The sequence below is a fragment of the Passer montanus genome, unplaced genomic scaffold (genome assembly GCF_014805655.1).
Source record: "Passer montanus isolate IOZ18808 unplaced genomic scaffold, ASM1480565v1 scaffold9, whole genome shotgun sequence".
Classification (NCBI taxonomy): Eukaryota; Metazoa; Chordata; class Aves; order Passeriformes; family Passeridae; genus Passer; species Passer montanus.
The window spans coordinates 1124617-1150480 of NW_024374367.1; the positions used below are offsets into that span (position 1 = coordinate 1124617).

General features: G+C 47.4%; 1 protein-coding gene across 2 annotated transcripts; it reads right to left on the reverse strand.

Moving 5' to 3' along the window:
• Positions 1 to 199: 199 nt before the first annotated feature.
• Positions 200 to 25203, reverse strand: HEMK1 (HemK methyltransferase family member 1). Of its 2 annotated transcripts, none has more exons than XM_039695451.1 (11): positions 25014 to 25203; positions 22166 to 22592; positions 21619 to 21710; positions 20550 to 20643; positions 9142 to 9291; positions 7059 to 7123; positions 5258 to 5307; positions 3934 to 4039; positions 3107 to 3202; positions 1302 to 1415; positions 200 to 977 (listed from the first exon to the last, which is right to left on the reverse strand). In XM_039695451.1, exons 2-11 carry the CDS (start codon positions 22424 to 22426, stop codon positions 941 to 943), a joined length of 1065 nt encoding a protein of 354 aa, XP_039551385.1. In that variant the 5' UTR covers positions 22427 to 22592; positions 25014 to 25203; the 3' UTR covers positions 200 to 940. The 2 variants fall into 2 exon arrangements, with proteins under 2 accessions (XP_039551385.1, XP_039551386.1); XM_039695452.1 differs by lacking the exon at positions 25014 to 25203 and adding an exon at positions 24725 to 24993.
• Positions 25204 to 25864: the final 661 nt, after the last annotated feature.

Genomic DNA, 25864 nt, shown 5'->3' on the forward strand with positions numbered 1-25864 from the left:
AGCTACTCCCACGCCTGTCAAGAGACTGGGTCCTAGTCCAAACTCAGCTTGTCAAACTTTGTGCAGGTCATTTCACCTCCTGCTTTTCAACTTCTCCATCTGCAAAAGCAGAGTAGTGACTCTGGTCTTCTCTTTAAAGTGTTGCAATTAAATGCCTCATGTGGAATTTAGGCATTTCTATTACTATCAGAGCCAAGTGTGGGTGCCAGATGTTTATTCAGGCCTGCCAGCATCTCTGAATAGTTGTAGTGAAATTCTTTTAAGGACCCTGGTCTGAAGCACTGTCTTTATTACAATGTGGTGGCCATTTCTTGCAGCATCCACCAAATGTCAAGGGCTGTAAATTCAGGGCTGTAACATGTGCACTGATCCTTCAGGGGCAATCACTCAGCAGGAGTGGGAAACAAAGGCTGCTTTGCTATTGGAGCATCAGGATCTTGGAACAGAACTGCATTTGAAATGTGCACAACAGTTATGTCCTGTTATACCTGCAAATCCATGTGCCAGTATAAGCCAGGATTTGAGCTTATCACCCCATCTGGTCACATTTTATCTAAATGTATCTCAAGGCCAATTAAAAAAATATAATTAAATTATTTCTAGGCCAAATGGGTGATTTGGCACGTTGAGAAGTTGTATTTTTAACCTGGAGCTGTGAACTCTTCTATCTTAGGTCCTGAGATTGAGTCACTTTAGCAGAGCAGACTAAAATGTTTCATGCAGTTCCCTGAGGAAGGTGAAGCACTTCCACATGCTCAGCTGAACTTCTGCATCTCTGGATGAGGTCTGTGTCAGGATATGAGGGGTCTGTCACTGCATGAAAAGTCCAGCACTCTGGGGAATGGAGATTCCTTCCACAAGGCAGAAGGAGTTTTCAACCAGCTGCTCAGCTGGGCTCCAGAGCAAAAAGCCTCAAGGAGAGTTATGTCTGACACAGCTGTCAGCTGCTTTGTTTCTGGATGTGCAGAAACCTAGGCCTGTGGAAAAAAGAAAGACCAGAGCTTTAAGTGTCACTAGGGACAATGTGCCTCTACCTCCATCCTATAAAAGTAGTAATTTTCCAATGGCAATAACCCCATCAGAGCCAGTCATTCCATCAGAAATCACCTGGGTCAGATTTTCAAACACTTGCCAGGCTGTTTCAGGATATGAGAAAGATGAGATACAACCAGGGAGCTCCTATTCTGTCAAAGGTTTCAGCTGTGAAGCTGCTCTGGGTTCACTCAATACATAATGGTGCAGGGACATATTATTCAAAGAACAGAAAACCTCCAAAAATGCAAAGGCAAAAAAAGACTTACTTGCCACAAAAGTCCTTGTGAATGGCACGGAGGGTGAGCAGTAATTCTGGGTGTGCCTGTAGCCAGTGCTCCACCATATTTGGATGCCTGGGATCAACTTCCAGAAACACACTCCTGAAAAGACACATTTGGGAGCAGAATTGGAGAGATGCACATTTAGGTTGTTAAACTGGTAAAACTTAAGATCTTTCTTTCTGTTTGACTTTGACCAGTGCAGGAAATGAAAAGGTCAGTAAACACAGTGCAATCCAACAACCCGAAACCAGACCATAGCTGTCCACATAAGATGCACATCCCAGCTGCCTCCTTCAGGGAAGAGAGTGTTGATCCTGGGGAGAATTCTCCTGGTACTCTGCGTGAGCAGTTAAAGCCTTGTATTGAGATGTATTGAGCCCCTCTGAAGCTCACTCAGAGATGCCACCAGCAAAGATTTAACTGAGAAGGCAGTTTTTATGCTGCAGGAACACTGAGCACTGGCCTGTGTATAAGCAGCAAGAGACATGAAGTACAAGTCAGAACACACATTCTTCCACAGTAAATGTCTCCATAAATCAGTTATGAAAACAACACCAGCATTCAAGCCTACACAGAACTGATCAAATAACCTCAATTAGGGCACCAGGAGCAGGCCTGGGCACTGCAGGGCTATTTCCATCTCTGCCAGGCTTTATGACACTGGCTCACTCCCCATGTTCCCTCCTGTGACAAAGCAGAACCACCCCAGCTCACAGGCATGGGGAGTGATGGAGCTGGTTATGGCCTGGGACACAGCAAGAGACACTTTTAGCAGGCTAAGGACACAAGCCAAACCCCATCAAATGCTCTCCTGAGAACTCTTAAAACATGCCACAATGAATACTCCCTACAAATTCACCAGGCTAACTACAAGCAGGGTGTGGATCTCATTTCTGACCTTAAAAAACTTCCACTCCTCAATGAGGGCTTGACCTTATTAGACAAGCAAAAAGAGAAGGAAAAGAAATAGTCTTAAGAAACAATCCCACAGGACCAGTCTCTAATGCTGGGAAATTCTGAGGAGCATCTTCTGCTCTTGTGGTCATGCAAAGCATGAGGAATGAATTCTGCATGCACTATGCCGCTCAATATTCCCATTCTTCTTCTCAAAACAGCAGATTTTCAACGACCTCTCTTATGGTGGCCAAATGTCAGGAACATTCAACGGGACGTGTGAATGCCCTGGCACATGAACAGTACACTCAGACTTCTGGCTATCACCATGTTGATCTTCAAAATGGATCCCACGTGACAGAGAATAGGAACAATCAGTCTTGAATATTAATCATGGAGAAATTTAATATTTAAGAAACTATCCCCAACTGATCTTCATTCTCCTGGGATATTCAGCATTCTATACTGGTACAACAAAGAAGTTTCCCCTAATGAAAGGGTGGGAGGGAAGTGGGGATATGCATCCAGCCTCAAAGAGTTCTCCATTGCTTCTCCTTCCATCAGCTCCTCACCTTAGAAAGCTCTCCTGCTTTCTGCACTCTCTTTCTTGGCTGCTCTCTTCCATGTTCTTTTTATTGCTGCTTTCACCTTCAAAGATTCTCACTTCACTAATGACCAGGAAACACCACCAACAGCCAAGGAAAGGGCTCACACCACTTTATTAACCAATTTCAAGCTAATTTTGCTTACACACACAACATTTTAAAAACTATTATTAACTGGGGCAATGAGGGGACAATTGGAAACTATTTTCCCTCTGTTTTATGTAGGGAAGTATGGACTTTACAGAAGTGGATGGATAAAAGACATGAAATTCTAAAGACAGTAGTGCTTACCCAGAAACCTTCAGAAGAGAAGGAGCCAAAGCCAGGATTGTTTTGATGACTCTCATGCCATCATCTCCCCCATCCAGGGCACCAAGGTCCTCATAGCTGGAGTGTGGGAAGAAAAAGACATTTGACAGCAATTCCTGTGGCCCTTGAGAATGCATCACCCCACAAAGAAAGGGGGACCTGACACACCTGAACTCCAGTGCTCCCAGAGCAGGGGACTCACTCCTTTATGGGAAATACAGGGAGGGAGAAGGCAGCTACCACTGGGCTGAGAAACCCCACATTCAGCACAAGGAGAAAACATCCCCTGAAGAATTTCTGAAAATTAGGAGCCAACTGTAGCTGGGAGCTCACAGTTCCAACACACAGGTCTGTTCTCTCTAAGCTGGCCAGAGAGCAAGGGCATTGCACAGCAAGGGCTTGACTGATCCATGCCAAACAGCAGCTCAGGCTGTGGCTAGCCCAGCACAGCCAGCTGGGATGCACAAAGCCCAGCTGCCAGAACCTGCTCTGGTGCACATCTTGAACAGAGGTGGGGGCAGGACTTTCTTCTCACATGCATGACAATCAGTTTTGGATTGGGAACTTGCTAATTTCAAACTGTGTACTTTTTCTATTTTAACAAATCTTTAAAGCACTCCCATGTTTCTTCAGGCCTGTAAGCAGTATCAAAGCAAGCCTGCATTATTATATCCCAAATAAACACACCTATATTTTGCATGTGTATATTACATTTGCATGTTTTGTGTGCAACTGTGTTCAGTACAAGGAAGCAGACAGAAAACCTTGTTTCAAGAAACAGGAGAGGAAAAATCTCTTTGTTTGATTACCAAAGTATTTCTGCATCCAAGGAAGCCATGTCTTCATGGAAAACATATGGGGGGTTACTGACTATGACATCTATGGGGCCCCAGAGCAGCAGCTGTTTGGCAGAACCTAGAAAAGAAAAAGAATCACAAGCAGCTCTCAACCACAGCATCTTTATAAGCTCAGTGTCAAGAACCTCCCCAGGAAACTGTCTCCAGGCACGTGTAAATGTGTTTGGCTCTGCTTTGTGATCATAAAATTTTATCCTATTTCTTCCTGCAATAGCATGCCTTGCTCCCTGTCCCAGGAATGCAAGAGTGATACAAAGGAAAGCACAGGCAAAGCATCATTTTTTCATATCAAGAGCCTGCTTAACAAAACATGTTAAAAAGCACAGGAGCTTGATGCCCTGGAACTCTGTGCCCACCTGGATCTAAAGCAACAAGCACAACTCAGAGAGCCCACAAAGGCCTAAGTGGGAGCTTAGGCTGGCTGTCCAGATGAACACCCTTCCTCTCAAAGAGCTGCAGCAGGACCTCCAATGAGCTGCAGAGCCAGAGCCCCTCAGCAAAACCAACAATGGGCTGCTCTTCTGCAGACCAGGAGCAGCTCCCTACACTCCTGCTGCTGGCTGGCACAGGCCAGCCCTGAATCAGGCCTCATGGAATCATGTGAGTGTGGCACTGTCCTCAAGCAGCTTCCTGGCACAGGGCTTTCAGCTTTAAGAGGCAGCAGAGTGTCAAAAACAAATGTCAGAAAGGTGTGCTAATGAACCACAGCTGCTAACAGCCAAGCACTATCGACCTAACTGGACAGGCCCCACCAAATGCTAATTTTAACTGGTTTCAGCTGGCTCTGGGGAAGAAAAGCATCCTTTCCTGGTTCAACTAATCTCATTTCGGGTGAATACAGTTGGGCATTTAATCTAAGCTAAATATATGGGCTCCCTCTACCATCAGTGGAGAGACAGGCATGTGCATGTTCATCTAAAGCCTCCATGTCAGCATGGGATGAATTACACTCTTTTATATATTTGCCTCTCCCCAGCAACAGCAAAGAGCATCTGCACTCCCAGCTCAGACACAACCTTGGGACACCTAAACCCAGGAACAATTCACTTTCTGGTATAATCAGGGACTTCTGTCAGCTGATCATCTGCTCTGGAAATCTCTGCAGGGAAAAGCTTCACTGGCTCACTTCTTACTGACCTTTTTCTCTGTGAATTTCAAAACTCTTCTGCTGCCTGCATCCCAGAATGGTCCCTTGGCTGTCTCTCATACCTCCCTCCACCCATCAAAGACAAAAAGGGAAAAAGACAAAGGGGATTATAAGAGTGAAAAGAGTTACTGTGTGAAACATCTTGGTGGATGATGTGAATCCTTTCTTGGAGTTGCAACCTGTAAAATTCCAGATGCAAGATGCAACAACAGGAAGAAGAAAGATTAGGAGGTGTATTTGTGTTCATGAACAGCACATTTTGCAAACAGATCATTAAATATTGCACCTCTTATCTGATACACATACATTCACAACTGCCAAGACCTTCCCAGCATATTCTCTCCTCCCACCACAGTGGCCTCACACCAAGTTCTACTCCCTTTGCTGAGGGCTGTGGTCCTGAGGGCATCAGGAAAGGGAGGGATTCCTGCACTGTGTGCCATGTGCCCAGATGGATCTGGCACTGGGATTGATCCAGCAAGACTCATCTAAAAAGCAGGCAGGATCTAGGCTGGGTTCAGTCAAGCAGTAACACAGCTTATCCTGCTAGCTTCTCTCCCAAGAGCTACAGGGCACCATGCCAGGGACAAGATCACAAAGACACAATGAAAATTGTGTCCATGGAGAAATATGAAGCTCTCTGACAGGGCATTTATACTCCCTCATCCACTCTTGAGCCAAAAAGCAATGTTAATAAGCAAGACAATTTTCCCCAGAGGCCAGAGTTATAGTTTATCAAGGAGACAAAGATCTGGCCAGCCTTTATTATATCTATGAAAAATTGCAACAGAATTTGGTTTGACACTGAGGCATTAGGAAAAAACCTCTGCTCCCCATTCTGTGTAACTGGGCTAGCAGGCAAAGGGTAACAGTGAGGTGACCAGTTTTGGAAGAGCTTGTTCCTACTCAGCTCTTCAGAGTCACACACAAGCTGGGGCTTGCAAGAAGTGAAGAAATGCAGCCCAGTGCAGCCAGCACCAGCAGTACCCAACCAGTGCTGGCAGCAGCTTGGGACAAGAGGGGTATGTGGGTCTGTGGACAGAAATCCCAGCTGATGAGCACCTCTTGAGACTCCATGGGAAACAGCAACAGGAATCCTTTCTGAGATGGCTCTAATTAATGCCTAGGGCCCAGCAGTTTCTGAGGATGTGAATGCAATCTGGAGCTCATTTGACAAAGCCTACAGAGACTCAGAAGCATACAGGGATTCCAGCTCTGGGGTTCCCTGTGGTAGTGACAGTCCAGAACACCCCGACAGAAGAACCAGCTGAGGAAGTGGAGGCTCTAGGAAGGACAAGGACAACCTGACAGGCATCTCTCTGACTTCAGCACAAGGTGTTTGAGCCAGCAGCTCTGAACATCCATCCTGCCCCAGCACAGGTGTCTGATCTGCATGGGATCCAGCAGCACCATTCCCACCAAACCAAGACTGCAGGGAGGATGCTGAGGGACACCATGCAGCACGTCAGAGGAAAAGTGCTACTTGAGTGTGCAAGCATTTCTGGAGGAGCAAGGACAGAAACAAGCACAACAATAATGACTGAGGGAGCCAGAGAGAGAAAGGCTCGGGATACACTTGTCCTTAACCTCCTAAGTGACATAAACATTCCTACTTCAGTCTGAGCTTCCTGAGGTCACAGACAGGGGTAAGAGTAGTTACCAAAAAACACTCTGAAAACCCTTGACAAGCAGCATGTGAGTACCACTGCTGTCTTTGCAAAGCACGTTCACAAGCCAAAGAAATACACTCTGGTAAACATAACCTTTTTTTTTTTTTTTCTGAATTGTTACACACTTCAGGAGCTCAACAACTAAACAGTCTCTGGTTTCCAGTGGTGATAAACATGAAACATATGTACAAGTATTGACAACTCTTGGTCTTTCTCAAGCAACAATTCACAAAAAAACTGAGTAATATGTGGTCTTGTACCTATATGCATTCTCCCTGGTGAGATCCACAGCAGCCTTCTCTTTGTCCATGGCTATGACTCTGCTCTGCAACAGAAAAAAACAACAAACCCCACCAAGCAGGTGTTATAACATCAAGATTCCTGAGCAGACATGCTCTGGCAAACATGCAAGATTAAAACTGACAAGAGACTGCTCACTCTTGGCTCCTGAAAGGAGCAGCTCCTGAGGAATGCATGCAGGGCATAGCTGGGATCACGAGTGATGTGTGTAAAGCACTAAGGGACTGAAGGCTCTGCACAGCACAGCCAGCAGCCCACTACAGACACCAACAGAGCCACAGTGACACCTCACTGATCCCTCCCTGCTCCTGGCAGGGTGAGACTCAGCACTCTGGCTAGTCTGGGCTGGCACAGACTGCAGGAAGGTCATGTTGTTGGATTTATCCTTCCTAGCACAGACAGGATCCCTCCTGACACTAACACAACCACTTGGACACAGATTCTGGCATTTTCCATCTGTTATGCAGACACCTTTTACCCAGTTACTCCACTGCAGTCCTTAGACAGATTCACTGCCTGTATTGATTGCATGTACTTGACTGTGTGTCAGGTATTTAAAGGTTCTCCAGCATAATGGTAAGAGACAGGGCTCCACAAAGAGGTTTGTTTGACTTCAATTCCACCTTGGGAAAACCACAGACAAAGGCCTAACTTGGTTTTGCTATGGTTAATGGTTTTTTAAGCAGAGATTTTGATAGGATTTACACAGAGGACACATACTTGAAGAAACTGCTTGGCATTTGGAGATGATGGTGTGATTTGCCATCACTCCTAAGGGGATTAATTTCATGGTCCCAGGCCAGCACCCACATACATGAAGCTCACCCTTAAGGTGAAGCACACAGCTGAGACCATAAATGAAAAACTGCTGCTGTTTTCTCAGTGCCTTAGTGCCAAATTCTGCCTCAAACACTAGGGAGATTACTCAGAGTGTAACTCCACTTAGCTGTCAGTGGCTACCACTAATTCTAATCAGTCAAGGCTCCTTATTTCCCTGGGTACAGCAGTTTGGGCTGGGAAAGGACTGTCATGAGTTACAGAGACAGACTGACACAGCTCTTTAAACTAACAAGCAAGGAAAAGAGCATGAAGCTCTTCTGCCAGCTCAGGAAATCAGAGCAATTATACTCTGAAGTCATGAAGCTCAAATAGTAACCTTCTCAGGTCACTGGGAGGAGGAAAACCCCTTCCATTAGAGGCATCAACCTCTAATTCTCACTCAGCAGGGCTTATACTTCTACAAGAGGAGGGGCTGGCCACAGCAATTCTCATTCTTGAGAAGGAACTGGCTGGTCTGCAGTTCTGAGGAGAGGGGAATATTTTCCTCTTGACCACAGGCAATGAGATCTTGGATTCATTTCTCATTTCCTTGACCAAGAGTATCTCCATAAACATGTTACACCCCACAAGACTCAGGGAAAGAAGGGCTTTGATCACCCAGCTCTCAGTCCCCTCCTGTTTTTTTGACTCTGTACAGAAGCTGTGAGTTGTCACTAGGGAACAGAAGACTACAAAAACGAGGTTTGGCAGTTGTTGCAGTGAGATTTGCTTGCCTTATTGATCCCAAGTACTGACACTGCTATGGTAATCCCTTTCCTGTATCATTTAGTCTTCAGTTTCCTAGAGACCAGATCTTCTGATTCACAGCAAGGTGGTTTTTAGAGATGACTGCCCCATAAATTCAACAAACAGAGTGTGTGCCCATGCCTCAGTCCCTCCTGTCCTCAGTCCAGGTTAGTATCTTAAACCAATACCCACCAGTGCTTCAAGGTAAGGTTTTTAGTGAGCTGCAGCAGCTCAAGAATGAGCACATTCACTTCTTTCATTCTGATTATGCCTCTGCTGTTCCTGCAGACAGATGGGGAGAGGGAGCAATTCCCAAATATCCCTCCTCTACCTACTAGGAACTTACAGAGCCTGTCAGAGACCTGAGCTGCCAAAGTTCCTTCAGAGAAGTTTGTGACACCTCAATGAAGATGAGCAGAGTGGGATTGTCCTCTAACACAGGCATCTATTGCACCAGGAGCACTGAAGGGAACTCACCTGTGGCAGTTTAGAGAGCAGGCTCAGAGCAATTGCTCCAGAGCCACAGCCAATTTCCAGGATCACAGGATGAGGAACAGGAATTGGGAAACAGAGAGCTGAATTCTCACATTTCTGAATTTCTTCCTCCACAACTAAAGAGACAAGGTCCTAAGAAAACAAACAAACAAAATTACTAAGGCAGCTGTTATGACTCACACCTTTGTGATCTGAAGACTGAAGTTTAAATTTCTTGACTCTGTACCCAATGCAGTGTATTTTGTTGCTAATTTTAAAAACACAGATGGTAGTACTGGAACTGACATGCCAGAAGTCACTTCAGCTCCATCTGCCCCACAGGGTGCTTTGATTAGTGACCAAATCCTCAGGATACAATCTCCCACAGATCCTCTGAAATCTTCTAGCACTGTTGGGAAAAACAATAACCAGACAGCTGCAGCACATTATCTTCTGCAACACCATTTACTCCAAAACTTTGGCTTTCAGAATTTGTAAGCTTCTGAAACTCAAGATTTCTACACAGTCTCAGTACAGTAGGTGACCAGGAGGCAGTTGCACAGCTCTGATAGCATCTAAACCAGTAATCCAACCTGCAGATGAAAAGTCAAGGCAATGAGTTACTAAATGATCCAAATGAGCAGCTCCCTGCATGGATTTCAGATTGTGGACTCTTATTACATTTTGTTGCTATGAAGTCACATGGCAAAGATTTTAATCCATGCTCCTGGACTTAATGCAGTTCTGCCATTTTTGCTTCCTCCCCCACATCAATCTTTTCTTTTATAAATCCCTTTGCCATGTTATATAAAATCCAATACAGCAGGACAGGTCTCAAAGATTTGTGAAAATGAGCTAAAAGAGGAAGCACACATGTGCCTCCCTGACTGCAGCATGAACTTCCTTTGTTATTCCCTGAAGAAAACTGTAAGATGGAAACCTTATGAACAATTTGAGTGCATCAACAGCTCAGCAGGTGCTCTCAGTTCCCTCACATCCTTGTGCTTCCAGGGCACAACAGCACACACAAGCCTTCTGCCCTAGGTGTTCCCTAGGATTCTCTACTTGTGAGGGCTGCTCTTGGATCTCTCCTGTAAATCCAGAAAGTTTAACAAAATTTACAAAAACCAACCGGCATAAACTGGAATATTTAAAAGGAACAAGTCCTGGCAGGCAGGTCAGCTTCTGTGTTACTTTACAATGGCTTTTGTCAGGAGCCTGAACTGGACAGGCTTGTGCATAAGGGCAGAAGCCTCTCCTTGCATCTCTCACCCTTACTGGGGTGCAGAAAAAGAGATGCCTTGTGCAAAGCTGCAGTACCTCTGAAGAGATTCAGAGCTGCTGGTCATCCTTCATGACAGGCCACTCACATGTGCAAAGTGGGAAGGGAGAAGCAAACAGGGACAAAAATGAAGCATTCAGGTAGATGAGCTTTGATGAACCATCCTGGGAGCAGGCAAGTTTGGGGACTGATCTCTAAATATACTCAGCCAGGGATGAGGAGCCACATCACAGTGCCCTGGCCTGCTCACCATGTCATTACTGGCATTGCCCTCACATGGGAGTTTTTCCAACAGCCTCCAAAATCACAAATTCCTCACTGCTGCTCTGGGATTCCTTTCCTAGACAATTATGGATGAAAACAGTCTCACAGGCTCCCAACCTGGAGGAAACTATTACAGGGCTCAGACAGCAAAAGGGAAAAATAAACACCTGATCTATCCATTTCTCTGTGAGAAATGGCTTTGGCCATTCAAACAGCTCCAGATGAATCAGCCTGAAAACACTCAGGCACTGCAGACAGCCAGAGACTGCAGCCACAGCTTGCTCTGGTGGAGCAGGTGAGGTGCTGAGGATTCCAAGACCACAGAAGAAAAGGCACATAAAAAATTCTGCTTGGCTATTAAATCACTTTTTTAAATACCAGCCATTTCTGGACACTTACAAACATTTCCTGGAAATCTCCACAGAAACTCAGAACCATCTGTTCCCAGAGCAGCACAAGTTACTGATTACAAATGTCCAAATATGACTTCCATACACTAGAACTATTCTAACCATTTATTAACTTCCTTAAGGTTTCTCATTAGTAATTTCAACCTTGATGGGTTTGAAAGGAATGCCTACTTTACACATTCCACAGTGAAAGCATTTTAGTGTGCTTGCCAAAGCTCCCATTTAAACATGACTGATTTCAGTTTTTACCACATAAAATATAAATAAAATGGGATGTTGATATTACTTAGGCTTTGTATCCTGCTGTCTGACAGCCTTGCCTCATTGTCTTGGTTATTTCATTTCAATTTTTACTGAGGCAAAGGCTGGTTTTCTCATAATACACATTTACCATAATAGTGCAAAAGTAAAAGGCATAAAAAATAATGGGACAACCTAAAGGAATGGCATCATTTTCCAGACATTAGTACCTCACTACAATAAAAGGTTGAGTAATTATTTTCAACCTGATTGACCAGCAAAGAAGAAGATGTATTCTAACTGGCAAACAATCAGGAAAATCCAGCAACCATGACACAGAGTATGTTCAGTCATCCCACTCCCACTGCCACTAGGTTTCAGAAATGATTAAATTATCAAAAATTGTTTTGAAACCATATTCATCAGATTCTTCTCAGTATTTTTCATCTTCTAGCAAATGATCCAGCCAAAATCTGTACTTCTCCAATCACACCATCACCTCCAAAATATCACCCACCACTGGAAATTGATAAATTACAGCACTTTGCAGAACACAGCAGAGCCCCTTTCAAATCTCATCTTGGGAGACGAAGTATTTCTGGCTGAGTATTACACTGCTCATACAGAGACAACAAAATAGACAAGTCAGACATTCCCAGCCTTTGCACAAGAATCCAACTGGAACCACAGTGAGGGAAAAACAACAAAGAGGCTGATGGTGCTAAAAAGAGGTGCTGGGACTGGCACAGAGAAACTGAGACTGGGACAACAGCAACTGGCCACAGGTCTTTACTGAGCAGGATACCCCATGTCTTCTCAGACTGAACAGATTCAGAGTACAAATGCCTGCTAATGTAAGGCCAGCATCACCAAAAGCCATTTTAACCATCAGTTTGATCACCAGCTTTGAAGGCTGAGATATGAAATTACAGAAATTCCACTGGGAAATAAAAGAAAACACTTTGTGACCCAATTCCATATTTGCTCACAGCATGCCAATCACTGGGTAGAATGAACTCTCAATTGTGGAGTTATTAACATTCAAATTATTGCTTACAGTATGAGTCATTATTGTCAGTTACAACCCAATCTACAACAAAAAAGTTCTGCTAACCAGTACTACAGATACTGGCAGAACTACTTTCATCCTGGAGCCTGGGACACAGACACATGGGTATCAGTGTGAGAATGGAGAAATGGAACATTTTGAAGTATTTTTCTCCTCTAGTCTTTGCAAGAAGCTCCTTCCTGCAGCAAAAGTCAGTTTTGGAAGGAGTGAAGGGACTGAATGGCAAACAGACAGAAGCAGAAAGAATATAAAACCCCCTGCCTGCTTTTGCTAGCAATGGCAGCAAGGTGAAAGGGAAGGAAGGTCCCCTATGTGGTCTGGGGAGCCCCATGATGGAGCTGGTGACACCTGCATGCAGGGACAGACTGCACATTTCATTCCATAGATAGGTGAGCAGAGGTGTTGAAACAGCCAGGAGGAAGAGACAGAAGTCACATGGAAAAGTGGATTCAGTAGCCTGGCATGGGGACTGGACTGGATAATCTGCAGAGGTTCCTTCCAACTCCAGCTGTTCTGTCATTCTGTGGTTACCCTGTCCTTACATGTACAGGGGACACAAATATTTGCTTCTCATGCTACCTAACTTCCAGCACTCAAGAGGCCCTTGGGTTTTTGTCTCTTAGCCAAACCACTTACAGGCTGTTCTCACCTTGTGATTCTAGGAAATCTTGCTTCACTCCAGATTCACCCTAAGTTCACACTGTCCTTTATTTGGGCTCCACCCCCCAACTTCTCTTTGAGTGCAACAAATGCAAAACTTTGTGAACACCTCCAGCTTCCCCTGAGCCTCTGCCTCACCCTTCCACCCACAAGTGTGGTTCCCCAGGGACCCCCAGCACCCTCTCTGCTCTCACAAGCTCTTGGTGTCACCTCTGCCCTGTGGCCAGGGCTCTGGTTCACTGCATTTCTTGGAACTGCAGCTGCACAAAGCAGTGAGAGGCCAGGGGCTGCCAGCACCCAACCCACAGAGGCTGCACAGCTGCAGCCCAGGCAGAACCAGCACAGGCTCAGCTGGGTTCCAGCCCCGAGACAGTTGGGAGAAGGCAGCAGAGGTTCCTGGCTGCAGAGCTGAGGGCTTCCTCTGCTGCAGCCCAGCACCCAGGAATGACCCATCCTGTGTTTCTGCCATCAAAAAGGACACACTAAGTAAACAAAACAAGAGGGAAGTGAGGAATAGGAAAGGCAAGGGTGGAAGTCACAAACTACTACTGCATTCCCTACAAGCACCCTTTTTCCATGCCCCAGGGGAAAGCAGGGAAGACAAGGTTGCAGGGGTAAGAGCCAGGGTGGCAGGAAACTCTAAATTCCCAGGTCATTCAACTGAAGGAAGAAAGCAAAAAAACCCAGAAAAACCCTGGTAACCTTCTCTCTGCTCTCGCTCACTTCCTGGGAATGTTTCACTTATTTGTGTGCTTTCCAGAAACTTCTATTCTCAGAATCCAGGACTTTCCATAGAACCTGATCTGATATTAACCCAATCACCTCTCCCATCTTATTTGCCCACTTGGCTCCCAATCAGCACATGACAAACACCAGGAAGCCAAGCTGGAAACCCAACTCCATGGCAATGGCCCTAGAAAATCCCTGCCAGTATCCCACTTCCAAAACCAGGCCATCAAACCAGCCCACTGCTTCATGGGCAGGCAGGGCTTTTGTCCTGGGCTCTTCTGCCTGGCACTATAGTAGGCGAGAAAAATCACAGAATATCCTGAGCTGGAAGGGACCCACATGGAACACTGAGTCCAGCTCTGAAGTGAATGGCCCACGTGGGGATCTAACCCACAGCACTCCCACTATAAAGGGCCATGAATCAAAGCACCTGAGTAACTCCAGAGGAGCCACTGACCCTCAAAGAAACGTGGCTTTAGGCATCAGCAATGCCAGAGAAGCACGTCAAAGCACACCTAGTACTGAGGGAGGGGGGTGGCTTTGGTCACACAGCAGCTGCTCCTGATGGCAGGGCACATGCCACGTGCTGCTTCATCTGTTGGAGCAGAGGCTGTGACAGCACCCAGGGATGACCTGACCAACAGGCAGCAACCCATATGTGCTCGTGCCCAAGAGAAATGACCACAGCTGTCACATCTAAATTTAGCCATGCCTGAAGGGCAAGAGTGGATCCAAGTTGCTGTACACTGGTTTTACCTCAGGTGTCCAGCACAGAGCTCCAGCCACACTTCTCCAGAAGAAAGGAATCTTCTTTCTCTGCAGATACAGGTATTGATCACTGCCAGACACAGCATCAGGACAGATGCACTAGTCTATCTTGCTAATCCTTAGCTCTTGGATGTTTGAAAAGAGCTTGGGGGAGGAAAAGGATTTCCACCCCCTCATGTGGGAATCTCCTTGAGTCCCATCTGTCACAGCCATTTTAAAGCTTGTTTTTCTCCAGTTCTAGTCCTACATCCTGCTTTCACTGCTGATGAGCTACAGGACTCAGTGGAAATGCATGGAAACAGGAGGCTCTTTCAATCACAACAGGGAGATTAAAACCCCCCCAAAATACAGGCATTAACAACAGAGAGATCTGTGAGAACAAATTAGAAAAGTCTATATAAGTTAACCTGGGGTACAGGTTTGTGCATGACTTAAAAGAACAGCTGCTGCTTTTCCTGCCTTCAGCACTAATTTTAGCTTTAATTTTCCATTTTTTGTCTGTCCTGAAAATGACCAGCTTGGAAGCAATTCTGTGCACTACCAGAGTCTTGTTTTCTTGCATAGGAAGCCAGCAGAAACTACCACCACAGTTCATCTTGGCCAGTGAGCCAGGAACAACCCTGTTTCTTCCATAATTTCCTTTTGAACAAGAAGAAATCTGTCCGGGGAAAACATTCTGTCCTGATTTTCAAGTGGCCAGCAATAGACTCTTGCTATGGTGTTTCAGCATTTAATTACACTCTCTGCTGAGATGTGCACCTTTTCTTCTGCCTGCATTTATAGTGCTTATTATACACTTGTCTGTGAGACCAGAGAGACTTCAGTTTTCAAATTTCTGCTGTCTGTGCCAGATAATTTACCCTTAAGCTTGTCTTTGATGAGCTAGACGGTCTTCAACAACAAGGCAGACTTTTTCAACCTATTAATCCACATAGTGTTTTTCCTCCAAATCTAATTTTCCACTTCTTCCTCAAGCAGTCAGTAACATAACTGGACATAATAGTTCTGCAGCTATTCCACTACTGCAATACTCATTATTTAATGCTGCTGTGTGCAGCACTCCCCTGTCCCCATACAAGGATCCCCTCAGCCCACTGGGCAGCAAAAAGTGGGTGCTCCTGGTCAGCCAATATCCCTAAGACATGGCAATCCCAAACTCTTCTCCCAGCCCTTCTGGCAGCACGAGGGCCTCAGCCACAAGGCACAGGCTGCTCTATTTCTCTCTCTCTCTAGATGATCCTATTAAACACTTGTGCCTAGCTCAAAGGGCAATTCCAATTGCTCTGCAGCAACAACAGGCTCCCTTCGTGATTTCCATTCCCCAGCCTCTGTGCCACAGCACACATGCAGAAAATATTTTTCTCCTCCAACCCATGGATGAAGTACTGCCTATCATACAGGCAAAATCTGATCTGTGAGGCCACAACAGCAACACTCCATCTTTAGCACATTTGCTTACAGCTCTGTTTTGACAGATAGCAGATAATTTTTCATTTATTAAATAATGCTCCACTGTATTTATGTTTCATATGCCTTATACAAGTCTACACATATTTAAAGAAAGGACCTTTAGCTATGTCAAGACAGGGCACTGTTAGCCTTTTCACTTCCCAGACTGGGAAGCCCATTACACAGAAAGAGGATGCAGCCTTCCCTTGAAGAGACAATTGCTCAGGGGCAAAACTATGAAAAAAAGCCAATCTCCTGACTTTTGATTAATGGCTGTACTCACTAGGCCGGGTGACCTTCAAACCTTTCCAAGAAGTATCCATCTGTGGCAAAGAAATTAGGGAAATGAAAGGACATTTATGCATCAAAGCCTTCCTTTCAGCACTGATTGGAACAGAAAATGTGTCACTGCTTTGACATAAAACACTGGAGAGAGAAAGGGCACACCTTGCCATCTCTTTATCTGCATATACAGGTCAGAAAAGGAAAATTCTCCCTTCTCTGTGCACTGGACCTTCTTGAAAGTTTAATGATTATGTTTGTCTACAAGTTAAACTTCATGAAAGGTTTCTCTGTGCCAATGTTTGACCCAAGTGCTTTCACAGACCACCCTACACAATGAATGCCATTCCACAGGCAGGTGCAAGTAAACAGCATTGGCTTCAGCTTTCAAGCATGTTATGATGGGAAAGAAACAATCTATTTTGGGAAACAAGCAAAAGAGCTTAAAAATCACAGGTGGAAATAAGAATAGATAGAGACATAACTAAAAATTACAAATGCTGTAGTGAATTATTTAAGTGTTATACAGTAAAAACAAAAGGTTTTCCTTAAACAAGCAGGCAGCACCAGAAGCAAAGAATACACTTTTCCCACCTACAATACAAGATTTGCTGTCACATGACGCTAGGGAGGTTAGACATAGACGGACTCCAAAGAGGATTAAACAAATCAGTGGGGGACAGATCCATTAGCAATTAGGAAGCAGGATGGCCCCAAATCCAGCTTTGGCTAAGAACAGTCTTAAAGTGCTGACTCTCAGGAGGAAAAGGGACCCTTCCACACCCACCTTTTCCCTTGTCATTTTGCTCCCACCATCTGCTACAGGAGCCCGGATCAATGTGTGCGAGGCACAAACGATGGCCATTTTTGTTTCCAGAGAACAATTAATCCTTCCCAGAGCCATCAGCAATGCCGGGATAACGGAGGGGAACTCGGCGAGCGTGAGCCTGGAGCGCCCTCTGGGGGTACAGGCGGGTGTGCCGCGCATCCCCCCTCCCTCGGGGACGGCTGGACCAGGGCAAAACTGACCCTAAGGAAGCCGTGGGGAGGATCAGCGAGCCTGCAGCCACCCGGGCAAAACAGGAACGACATCTCCACGGCTGGTCGAATACTCCTCCTCTTTGTTCTATTGCTCCCAAAGCAAAGCCTTCTAAAATTTTTGGAAGTAAAAAAAAAACCTACTTGCTTTGGGAAAATGTCTTTCTTCTCCATGAATAATGAGGGAGCAGTGTTGAGACAGGGATGCCTTGACATTACAAAAATCACAATAAGAAAGATAATTCATTGTGTACACACCATAACTTTGGTCCAAACATTCCCCAGTGTAGAAGCCTGGCTCTGGTGCCACAGGAGGAAAGCTGGGAAGATGCTGAGTTCCAAAGGCCCTCACAAGCCCACCCAGCACCCAGGACAAAGCTTTCCTCCCAGCAGGCCAGAGCTGGATGAGGACCTGCTCTTTTCCTGCTTTTGGCTGCCTGTCCCCTTCCCAGGCAGATTCCCATGGAACAGAAGAACAAAGCCACATGTGCTGCACAAATATTCCCAGAGGGAGCGAACAGGAGAGGGCTCAGCTACCAGAGAGAACGAAAGAGATGCCATGGGGGCAAATCTCACACGGGGCAGAACGAAGCAGACACGGGAGACTCTCTCTCTGCATGTGTCTCTGTCCCCAGGCCTGAAACAATGCTCGTGGTTTGGGTCATGCTGGGATTAATTTCATGCCATTACCAAGGCCCTGGGAGCAAGAGTCATAACCCTTCTGTTGCAACCAGAAAGAACATGTGTGTCATAAACATGGCTCCCCTTCTCCTCAGACTCAATCCAACACACAGGAGCACCTGTAGAAGCTACATACAGAAAATTAGGAAGAAACTTTTGAAGCTGGCTGTGTATCTGCACTGAGTCAGTTTAGGGAGTCACATTTTTCCAGCCAAAAATAAGACACGTGGCTTGTGTGTGCAGTCACAGATAAATCTGAACCTGGGATAACAATTAACTGCTTCCTAAAGAACAAGGATTATTTACAGAAATTATCTGGTGAAAAGTTTCATCACTACTGCTTTTAAGAACACTGCAGACAAATTCTAAAAAAAGGAAAGCAACAGATGCAATGGCAATGAACTTTAACATTGCTGAAAGCAGGTATTTCCACTGCAGTTTTCAAGTCCAGTAAAGGCTGAAAAAAAATTACTCTGATGAAACAAAACATAGACAAAGACCAACCCAAACACATGACACAAAGTCAGAGATCACCAGACTCCTTCCAGCAGAAGGAAAGGACATGGACACCACTTTATGCACATATTACACACAGGACACAGCTCCTGGAAGCAGCACCAGTCTACAGCCATGTCCTGCCAGGTGCTGCTAACAGCTGGATTTTGTCCTTGTGGCTCTCCTATCACAGGAACCTCCCCAGCACATCACAAGCAAACTGTCCATTGCCCACAGAGCTCCATTCCTGAATCACTATCATAAACTTCTGGTCTTTGTAATAAATGTGCTAAAAATGTGCCTTCATAATAAGTTAAGTGACACAACAAATAAAGTTTTGCCAGAGACAAGTCTGGGTTAAGCTGTTTACACTCCATTTTTGCACCAGGGTATGTTAAGTGGTTTCAAACACAGCACTGCACTCATTTGGGCCAGAAGAGATGCTTTTACAAAAATCAGGCATCTGGGCTGAATTAACAACATTCTCAAGCATTGGCCAGCCCAGCTTCCACTGCACACAATAGGCCTTTGTTTTGAGCCTGGCACTGCATGGGGTGAAGAACCAGAGCACAGCTCCAGAGGAAGCCTCACCAGCAGATATTTTGACTTGCAGAACATGCAAGTCTTCCCTGATTTCAATGCTGCCATTGCATCCATGAACTAACTGGGATTTGAAGGTTGGAAATACTCTCTTGGATCATCCAGAGAAGAAATACTGTTGACAATAACAAAGGCAACCATCGCTGGTTCCAACCGGCAAAATTATTCCTTGGAGCTCCATCTCCAAACCCAATCACTACAGAGTGACCAACCCAGACCAGGCAGAGAGCTCCCAACTTTTCTGGACACAAGTGTCAGCACTATGATTTAGGGCCCAGCAGACTGTCCATGAGGTGCTGCTCACGCCCCACACCAAACCAAGACTCTGGTTCTAAATATTCTTCCTCTCTCTGACTTGAGAGGGTGTCTATGGTGTAGCAGTGCTGATTCCCACTAAATACTCTGGAACCCCCTCACAGATTTCAGTAGCGCCCTTTTCTTCAAAGGGTGTAACAGAAGCACAGGTTGTCTTTGTCCTTAAATTTCTGATTGACTTTTGCACATTATAACAGGCAAATAATTGAAAAAATGACTACTAGACTAAAACAGGTTTAAGTTTCTGGGACTCAGACAAGGTAAGAAGACCACTTCATCTCCAAAAGTTAGCACAGGCTCCAAAAGAAAACAAATTGTCAGAAGGTAAAAAAAACGCCAAACCAATCCAAAATAAAACCAAACAAAAAACCCACTTTACAAATCCTAAGCTTTCCTGAGGACTAGTAAAGAAAAAGTTTCCTTGCTAGGATGTGATGAAAGTGAAAGCTAGACTATTGTCAGGACAATTGTCACCATCTAGATCTTAAGCTCTTCCATAGCAGTAGGAATGCTGAGAACACAGAGTTTTAACTTGGTCATGTATGGCTCTCCTTTGCATTCTTATGACTGACAGTCGTATTTAATTCCAGCCCAGGTCAGAACTTACCTTTCAGCCTCCTGTATTTGTCCAGAAACCACCATGGAGCCATGAGACAGATGGCAGGTGCCACTTCCTACCAGGGAGCACATGGGTACTCAGGCTCTCTGGACTGCTTTACTGTTTTCCTACTACTGCAGGGTTCTGCTGGCAACCTCTGGACAATGTTTAGATTCCTGTATGCACTAAGCCACTGGGATATAGCAGCTGATGTTTTGAACTTCTCAGGAGTCCTTACTATAGCAGAACTAAGGAAAGCAAAGCCACATCCTTCCATCAATGGCAATTGATTTCTGTGTAATTAAGGGATACATCAGCTTGCAACATCCCTTCCTCTGAGGCAGGAGGCAAAGGTTACTAGCATCAGTTCCAGATCACAGAGCCGCCCTCATTCTAAAAGAACTGGAGTAACCTGACTCCATCACTGCAGCCTCACAACATGCAGAATGCCTTCACAGCAACACCCTGATTGTACCATGTCATGTAACTCACACATCCAAGCCTGCCCCACCACATTCCCCACATTCATACCTCTGTTTCAGGCCTTGGAATAAATACTGGGGGTCTCATCTTCAGGGTCAGCTCCTGGAAGTCCCACTCTCCAAGCACGTACTGCACTGGCATTCTGCAGGAGGCAAAGGCAGTGTGAAGGCTTTGGGAGTGCGTGGGTGACCGGGGGCACTCTCGTGCCACGCTTTCCTCACTGCTCACCACAGCCCCTGCCGAGGGCCAGCAACTGCATGAGCCATGTGCACACTGAGGGAGCAGGGAGAGCCTCCTTCCCACAGCCCAGCTTGTCATCAAGCACTGGAAGTGGGAACTACAGGTCACTCAGCCTCACCTTGATACCAGGGAAAGTGATGGAGCAAAGAGTCCTTGAGGGTGTGTCCAAACATGCCAAGTGCAGGAAGGTGACTGAGACTGGTCAGCATGGATTCACAAAGGGGGAACCACTCCTGAATGAGCTGATAGTCACCCATGACAAAATGACCAGTCTGGTGCATCAAAACCACATCTTGACTTTCTCTAGGGTTCTGACACTGTCTCCCATAACATCCTCATATACAAACTGATGCAGTACAGACTGGGTAAACGAGGTGGGCTGGAAACTGACTGAACAGTCAGGCCTGGAAGGCTGATTTCAGCAGCACAAGGCTCAACTGAAGGCTGATTCCTAGTGGAGTACCCCAGGATCGATATCCCATAACACCTTACTGGTCTGGGTGAAGGGACAGAGCACTCTTGGCAAGCCTGCAGTGAATTAATTGAGAGAAGTAGCTAACAGACCAGACGGGTGTGCAAATTTTCAGAGACCTCTGGAGAAATGGGCTGACAGAAATCTCAAAAAATCAGCAAGGAGTAATATGAAATCATACAAACTGGGGAGGAATAACCCCATGCACCAGTACAGGCTGGGGCCTGACCAACTGGACAAGTGGCCTTGCAGGTGGAAAAGTTGTGCCCCTCATTTGAATCACCATGAGAGACCATGACAGCACAGTTGACATCTGAGCTGCCTTCCCTCTGCTGCCATTCTCCTGGCTGCTTTTAGGCTAAAGGAAAGCCCTCCAAAGGAACAGGGACAAGAGGATGCTCCTACCTTTGTAGCCGCTTGTGGCTCAGCTGCTGGATTTTCTCCTGCTGCTGTGCTGTAAGTGGAGTGTGGAGGCTTTTTGAATCCAGACTCTGAAACTGAAAACAAAGCCACTTTAAAACCTACCCAACTGTGTCACTGCAGTCCCTCTGCCACACGCATCCTCCAGGGTGACACAGGATGCTGACAAACACAATTGCCTGGGCCTCCTAGAAACCAGCTGGAGAGCCATCAGAAGAATTTATCTGCATGTTTAGAAATAAACCTTTACAACTGTTCTTCTGCTACTTTTTGGGTTTCACAAGAACAATTAAAATTAAGAACAGGCAAGTCAGGGTAGATGTTTATGTTACACTTCAGTGTCTGCAAAAGAGATCTTTTAAGAGACCCCCTCAGTGTTGTACTGGTAATAATAAACTACCCTTCACCCCCTCTGCCATCTAAGGCAGGATAAGTTGTTCTACTCCCTCTAAATGAGATAAAAAGGTAAGATTCCACCAAAATGAAGAAGTGAGAAGTACACACAGACCTTATTATTTTCCTATTACTTAACTGTTTTTGCTCCCAGGACAAATGACACAATATATTGACTGGATTCTTGTGCTTCAGGGATCCCATTTGTCTCGAACACCTTCTGCCAATAGTTGGCCACATCAGTGGCAGTCACGAGCCCAGGTCCTGCACTGCAGCTCTGCCTCAGAAACAACTGCTTTGGACTGAGCACAGCACCTTCAATTGGAGTCCCTCGCCCTGGCACACACTGAGGTGGGAGGCTCAACAACTTCCTGAGCAGTGGATGGGTGAGGCATCTCATTGTGGCAAAGTTTCTGAAGTTTCTGGCTTCCACACCTGCTCCTTGTTGCCACCTACTGATCTGTCAGTGCTGAGTTTCACCTGGAGCTGCCACAGGTCACTGGCAAAGCACCAGCTGACCACAGCCAGTGGGTTCTCCAGAGGACAGCATTTGCAGCTCTTCTAGGCTAGAAAACAAGGCAAGAGAAGAGCGTGAGTTCCTCGGGCTACTAAATGACAGGTTCCCCTCTGACAGAATGCAGACTGCTTGCCCTAATCCCAGCCCACAAGCACAAAACCAATTACTCACACCATACCAGTAACAAAGGACTACCCCAAAGAAGACTCACTGACAGCCAACCAGCTAAGCCCTGCACCTGCTTCTTCCCAGAGCTGCCCCTCCCAGAGGGCAGAGGCCAGTCTGTGCCCATGGCAGGGCAAAGCCAGCTGCCCACACACTGGCACAGCTCTCCTGCCTGTCCTGGGTCCCAGAAAGCCACTGACACACCAACCTTCAGCTCCAGTCCTTGGCTCTCCACCCCACGGTGGGCCACCCTGGTTTCCCTGTAGGAAGACCTTCAGTCTCTCCTAGATTATTTCTTTTATTCCTCTCTCTGTTCATAAAGCACAAGTCAGAGGTTGGCAGGGATGCTCACAGAAGACCTGGACTTCATGGATCAAGGGTGTTTCACTCTGTTACCATCCCCAGAGGGCAAACAGGGGGCACAGAGCCAGAGCTGAACTGCTAACAGCAGAGGAAGAAGAAAACCTCACAACATAATAGAGGGAAGAGAAACACTTGAAAGATGGAAAGGCCAGAAAGGGCAAACCCTGCTAGAAGGAAGTCGGTCTCTTAAAGAAGAGAAGAGGCAGAGCCAGACAGAGAGGGAATAAAAACAAACAAGATGACTTCAGGAGACAAAGGAAATGAAACCTTACAAAACAGCTGCTGCATATCACACTTGGAAGTGTTTGAGACAAACAGAACAACAACCACATTTTCCTGCTGTGATCCATGAGAAATGAGGGCTCCTCTCTTTTCTGACTCACAGTCCCTGGAGCCACTATGGGTTTCCCTGAGCACTCACTGCCATTCCTCTATTGATGGCTGCTTTTCAACACTGTCTCAGAGAGGCCACAAACTCCTCTACTCCAATTTCTCCCAAAAATCACCACACAAACAACTACTGAGCAGCTGGCAGCTGCCCCCTAAGAATGCTGCTGCAGGGAGAGCTGGGGAGACCAACTTGGCTCCAGCCTGGCAGATGCTGGCACCACAGCCCTGCTCCTGCTGCACAGGGAAACCCTAGAACAGTCAGGCCTCCACTGCCCTCCTCTGTAAAATCAAACACAGCCCAGGGAAGCAGCAGAAGGAATACCCTGCAGCAAAGAGCTCCAGATTGTCTTACCTGCAACCTCCTGGCAAAGGGGTGGCTGCTCTCAGAGCCCAAGGATCCCATTTTTACCATCTGTGTTACTCTCAGCAGAGAGACAAACAGCCCCCATGAAAACTTGCCTTTATGCAAAGTCTCTCAGCTACAGTATCTATTTAGGAAGCTTCCCACTCCAAGGCCCCGTTTACTGCTACAAGAAAAACACTAAAAGAATAAAACATTAACAACCATTAGCGTTCTAAGGGAGGCAGAGAAGACTTTAATTGGCCACGGCTGAAAGAATTTGCACAGAAACACAGAATTGCTGGGGTTAGAAGGGACCTTTGGAGATCATCCAGTCCAACTTCTCAACCAAGGAAGGTGACACAGGAACGTGGCCAGGTGGGGTTAGCATATTCCAGAGAGGGAGACTCTGTGAGCCCCCTGAGTAGCCTATTGCAGTGCCCTGCCACCCTCAGCATAGAGCAGCTCTTCCTAATCTTGAGGTGAAACTTCTTGTGTTTTACTTTATGGCCATTACTCCTCATCCTGTTGCTGAGCATCGCCCTCTTGACAACCTCCTTTGAGCTATTTATATGCATTAATGAGATCCTCGCTCACTTTTCCCTGGACTAAGCAGGCCCAGTTCCTGCAGTCTCTGCTCATAAGACACCTACACCAGACCCTCCATCGTCTTTGTTGCCCTCTGCTGGACCCTCTCCAGCAGCTCACCTTGTTTCCGTTCATAAAACACATCAGCTACGTATGTGAAGTCCCTACACGCTACTTCTTGGTACAAACACCTGTCTGCACACAGGGGGGAAGCAGATTTCCCTTTCCCCTCTGCGGTTCCGTGATTTGGTCCTTTCAGCTCCTGTGTCCCCACACGTGCACAGGCGGCTGCGGAAAGGCCCGGCCACTCGCCGTCTCGGCCCTGCCCCACTCACAGGCTTGAGCAAGGGCTGCAGCTCGCCCTGTGCAAGTCCCGCTCCAGCTGCTGTCAGTGTCCGGCTGGGCCAGCGCCGCACGGCCCCGCGGCCGCACGGGGAGCGCAGCCCGGAGCCGCGGACCCGCGGCGGGGAACGAGCCGTGGAGCAGCGCCGGGACCGGAGGCGGCTCCTCCTCCAGGCTCTCAGCTCTCCCTGCACACGAGCACGGCCGGGGCTCCCCTCGCCTGAGGGGCGAGAGCGGGCCCGGGGCTGCTCCGAGGCGAGCGCGCGCACAGCGACGCCTCACCTCACGGCTCCCAGCGCGGCCGGGGGCACGGCCCGCTCCCTCGGGGACGGGAGCCCAACCAGCTCCCAGTGGGGCTGAGGACACAGCCGGCTGCCTCGGGGACCGGGGCCGCGGGCAGCAGCCCCCCGTCCCGCGGCAGGGTCGCGAAGGGCCAGCCGCGCACGGAGCCGCTCCCGAGCGCACCGGCGGCCCGCCGCCGCGCGCATGAGTGACAACCTCATCGACCAATCGCGAACCGAGCCTCGAGGACGCCGACCAATGGCCTGGGGCGGCGTGCGGCGGGGCGGGGCCAGCGGCGGTGCGCGCGGAGCCGAGCGGAGCCGAGCGGCCCGGCCCGGCGCGGCCTCTCGGGGTCCGGCCCCGGCCGCGTCCCGGGCGGGCCCGGCGGAGCAGCGGGGAGCGGCTGTGAGCCCGCTCCGCCTGGGCAGCGGGGAGGGCCCCGTCCCCCGTTATCCGCCCGGAAACTTGTGGTCGGGCTGGGGAGGGAGGGACTCCCGCGGGGATGGAGTGGCGGGCAGCGGTGCGGAGGCACAGGGCGCTCGCTGCCGTTCGGTGTGTGCCAGAGCGGGGTCACAGAGCGGTGACATTGCTGGGCCAGGGAGGGATGGGACCGTGCCCTTCTCGGTCAGCGGGAGGGCGACAGCCCGGGAGCTCCGGGACAGCGGGTACACACGGTCGGTCGCGGCTTCCCCCTGCCCTGGAGCCTGGTCAGAGGTGGGGGAAGCCAAAAGTTCACCCACTGGGAAGCCACATCCCGTTGCCAGCAGCAACGCAGTGCCGCTTGTATTGCTGAGTTACTACAGGTCCTTCATCTTGGCGAAGTAATGAAGAAACTATACTTGTTATTATTC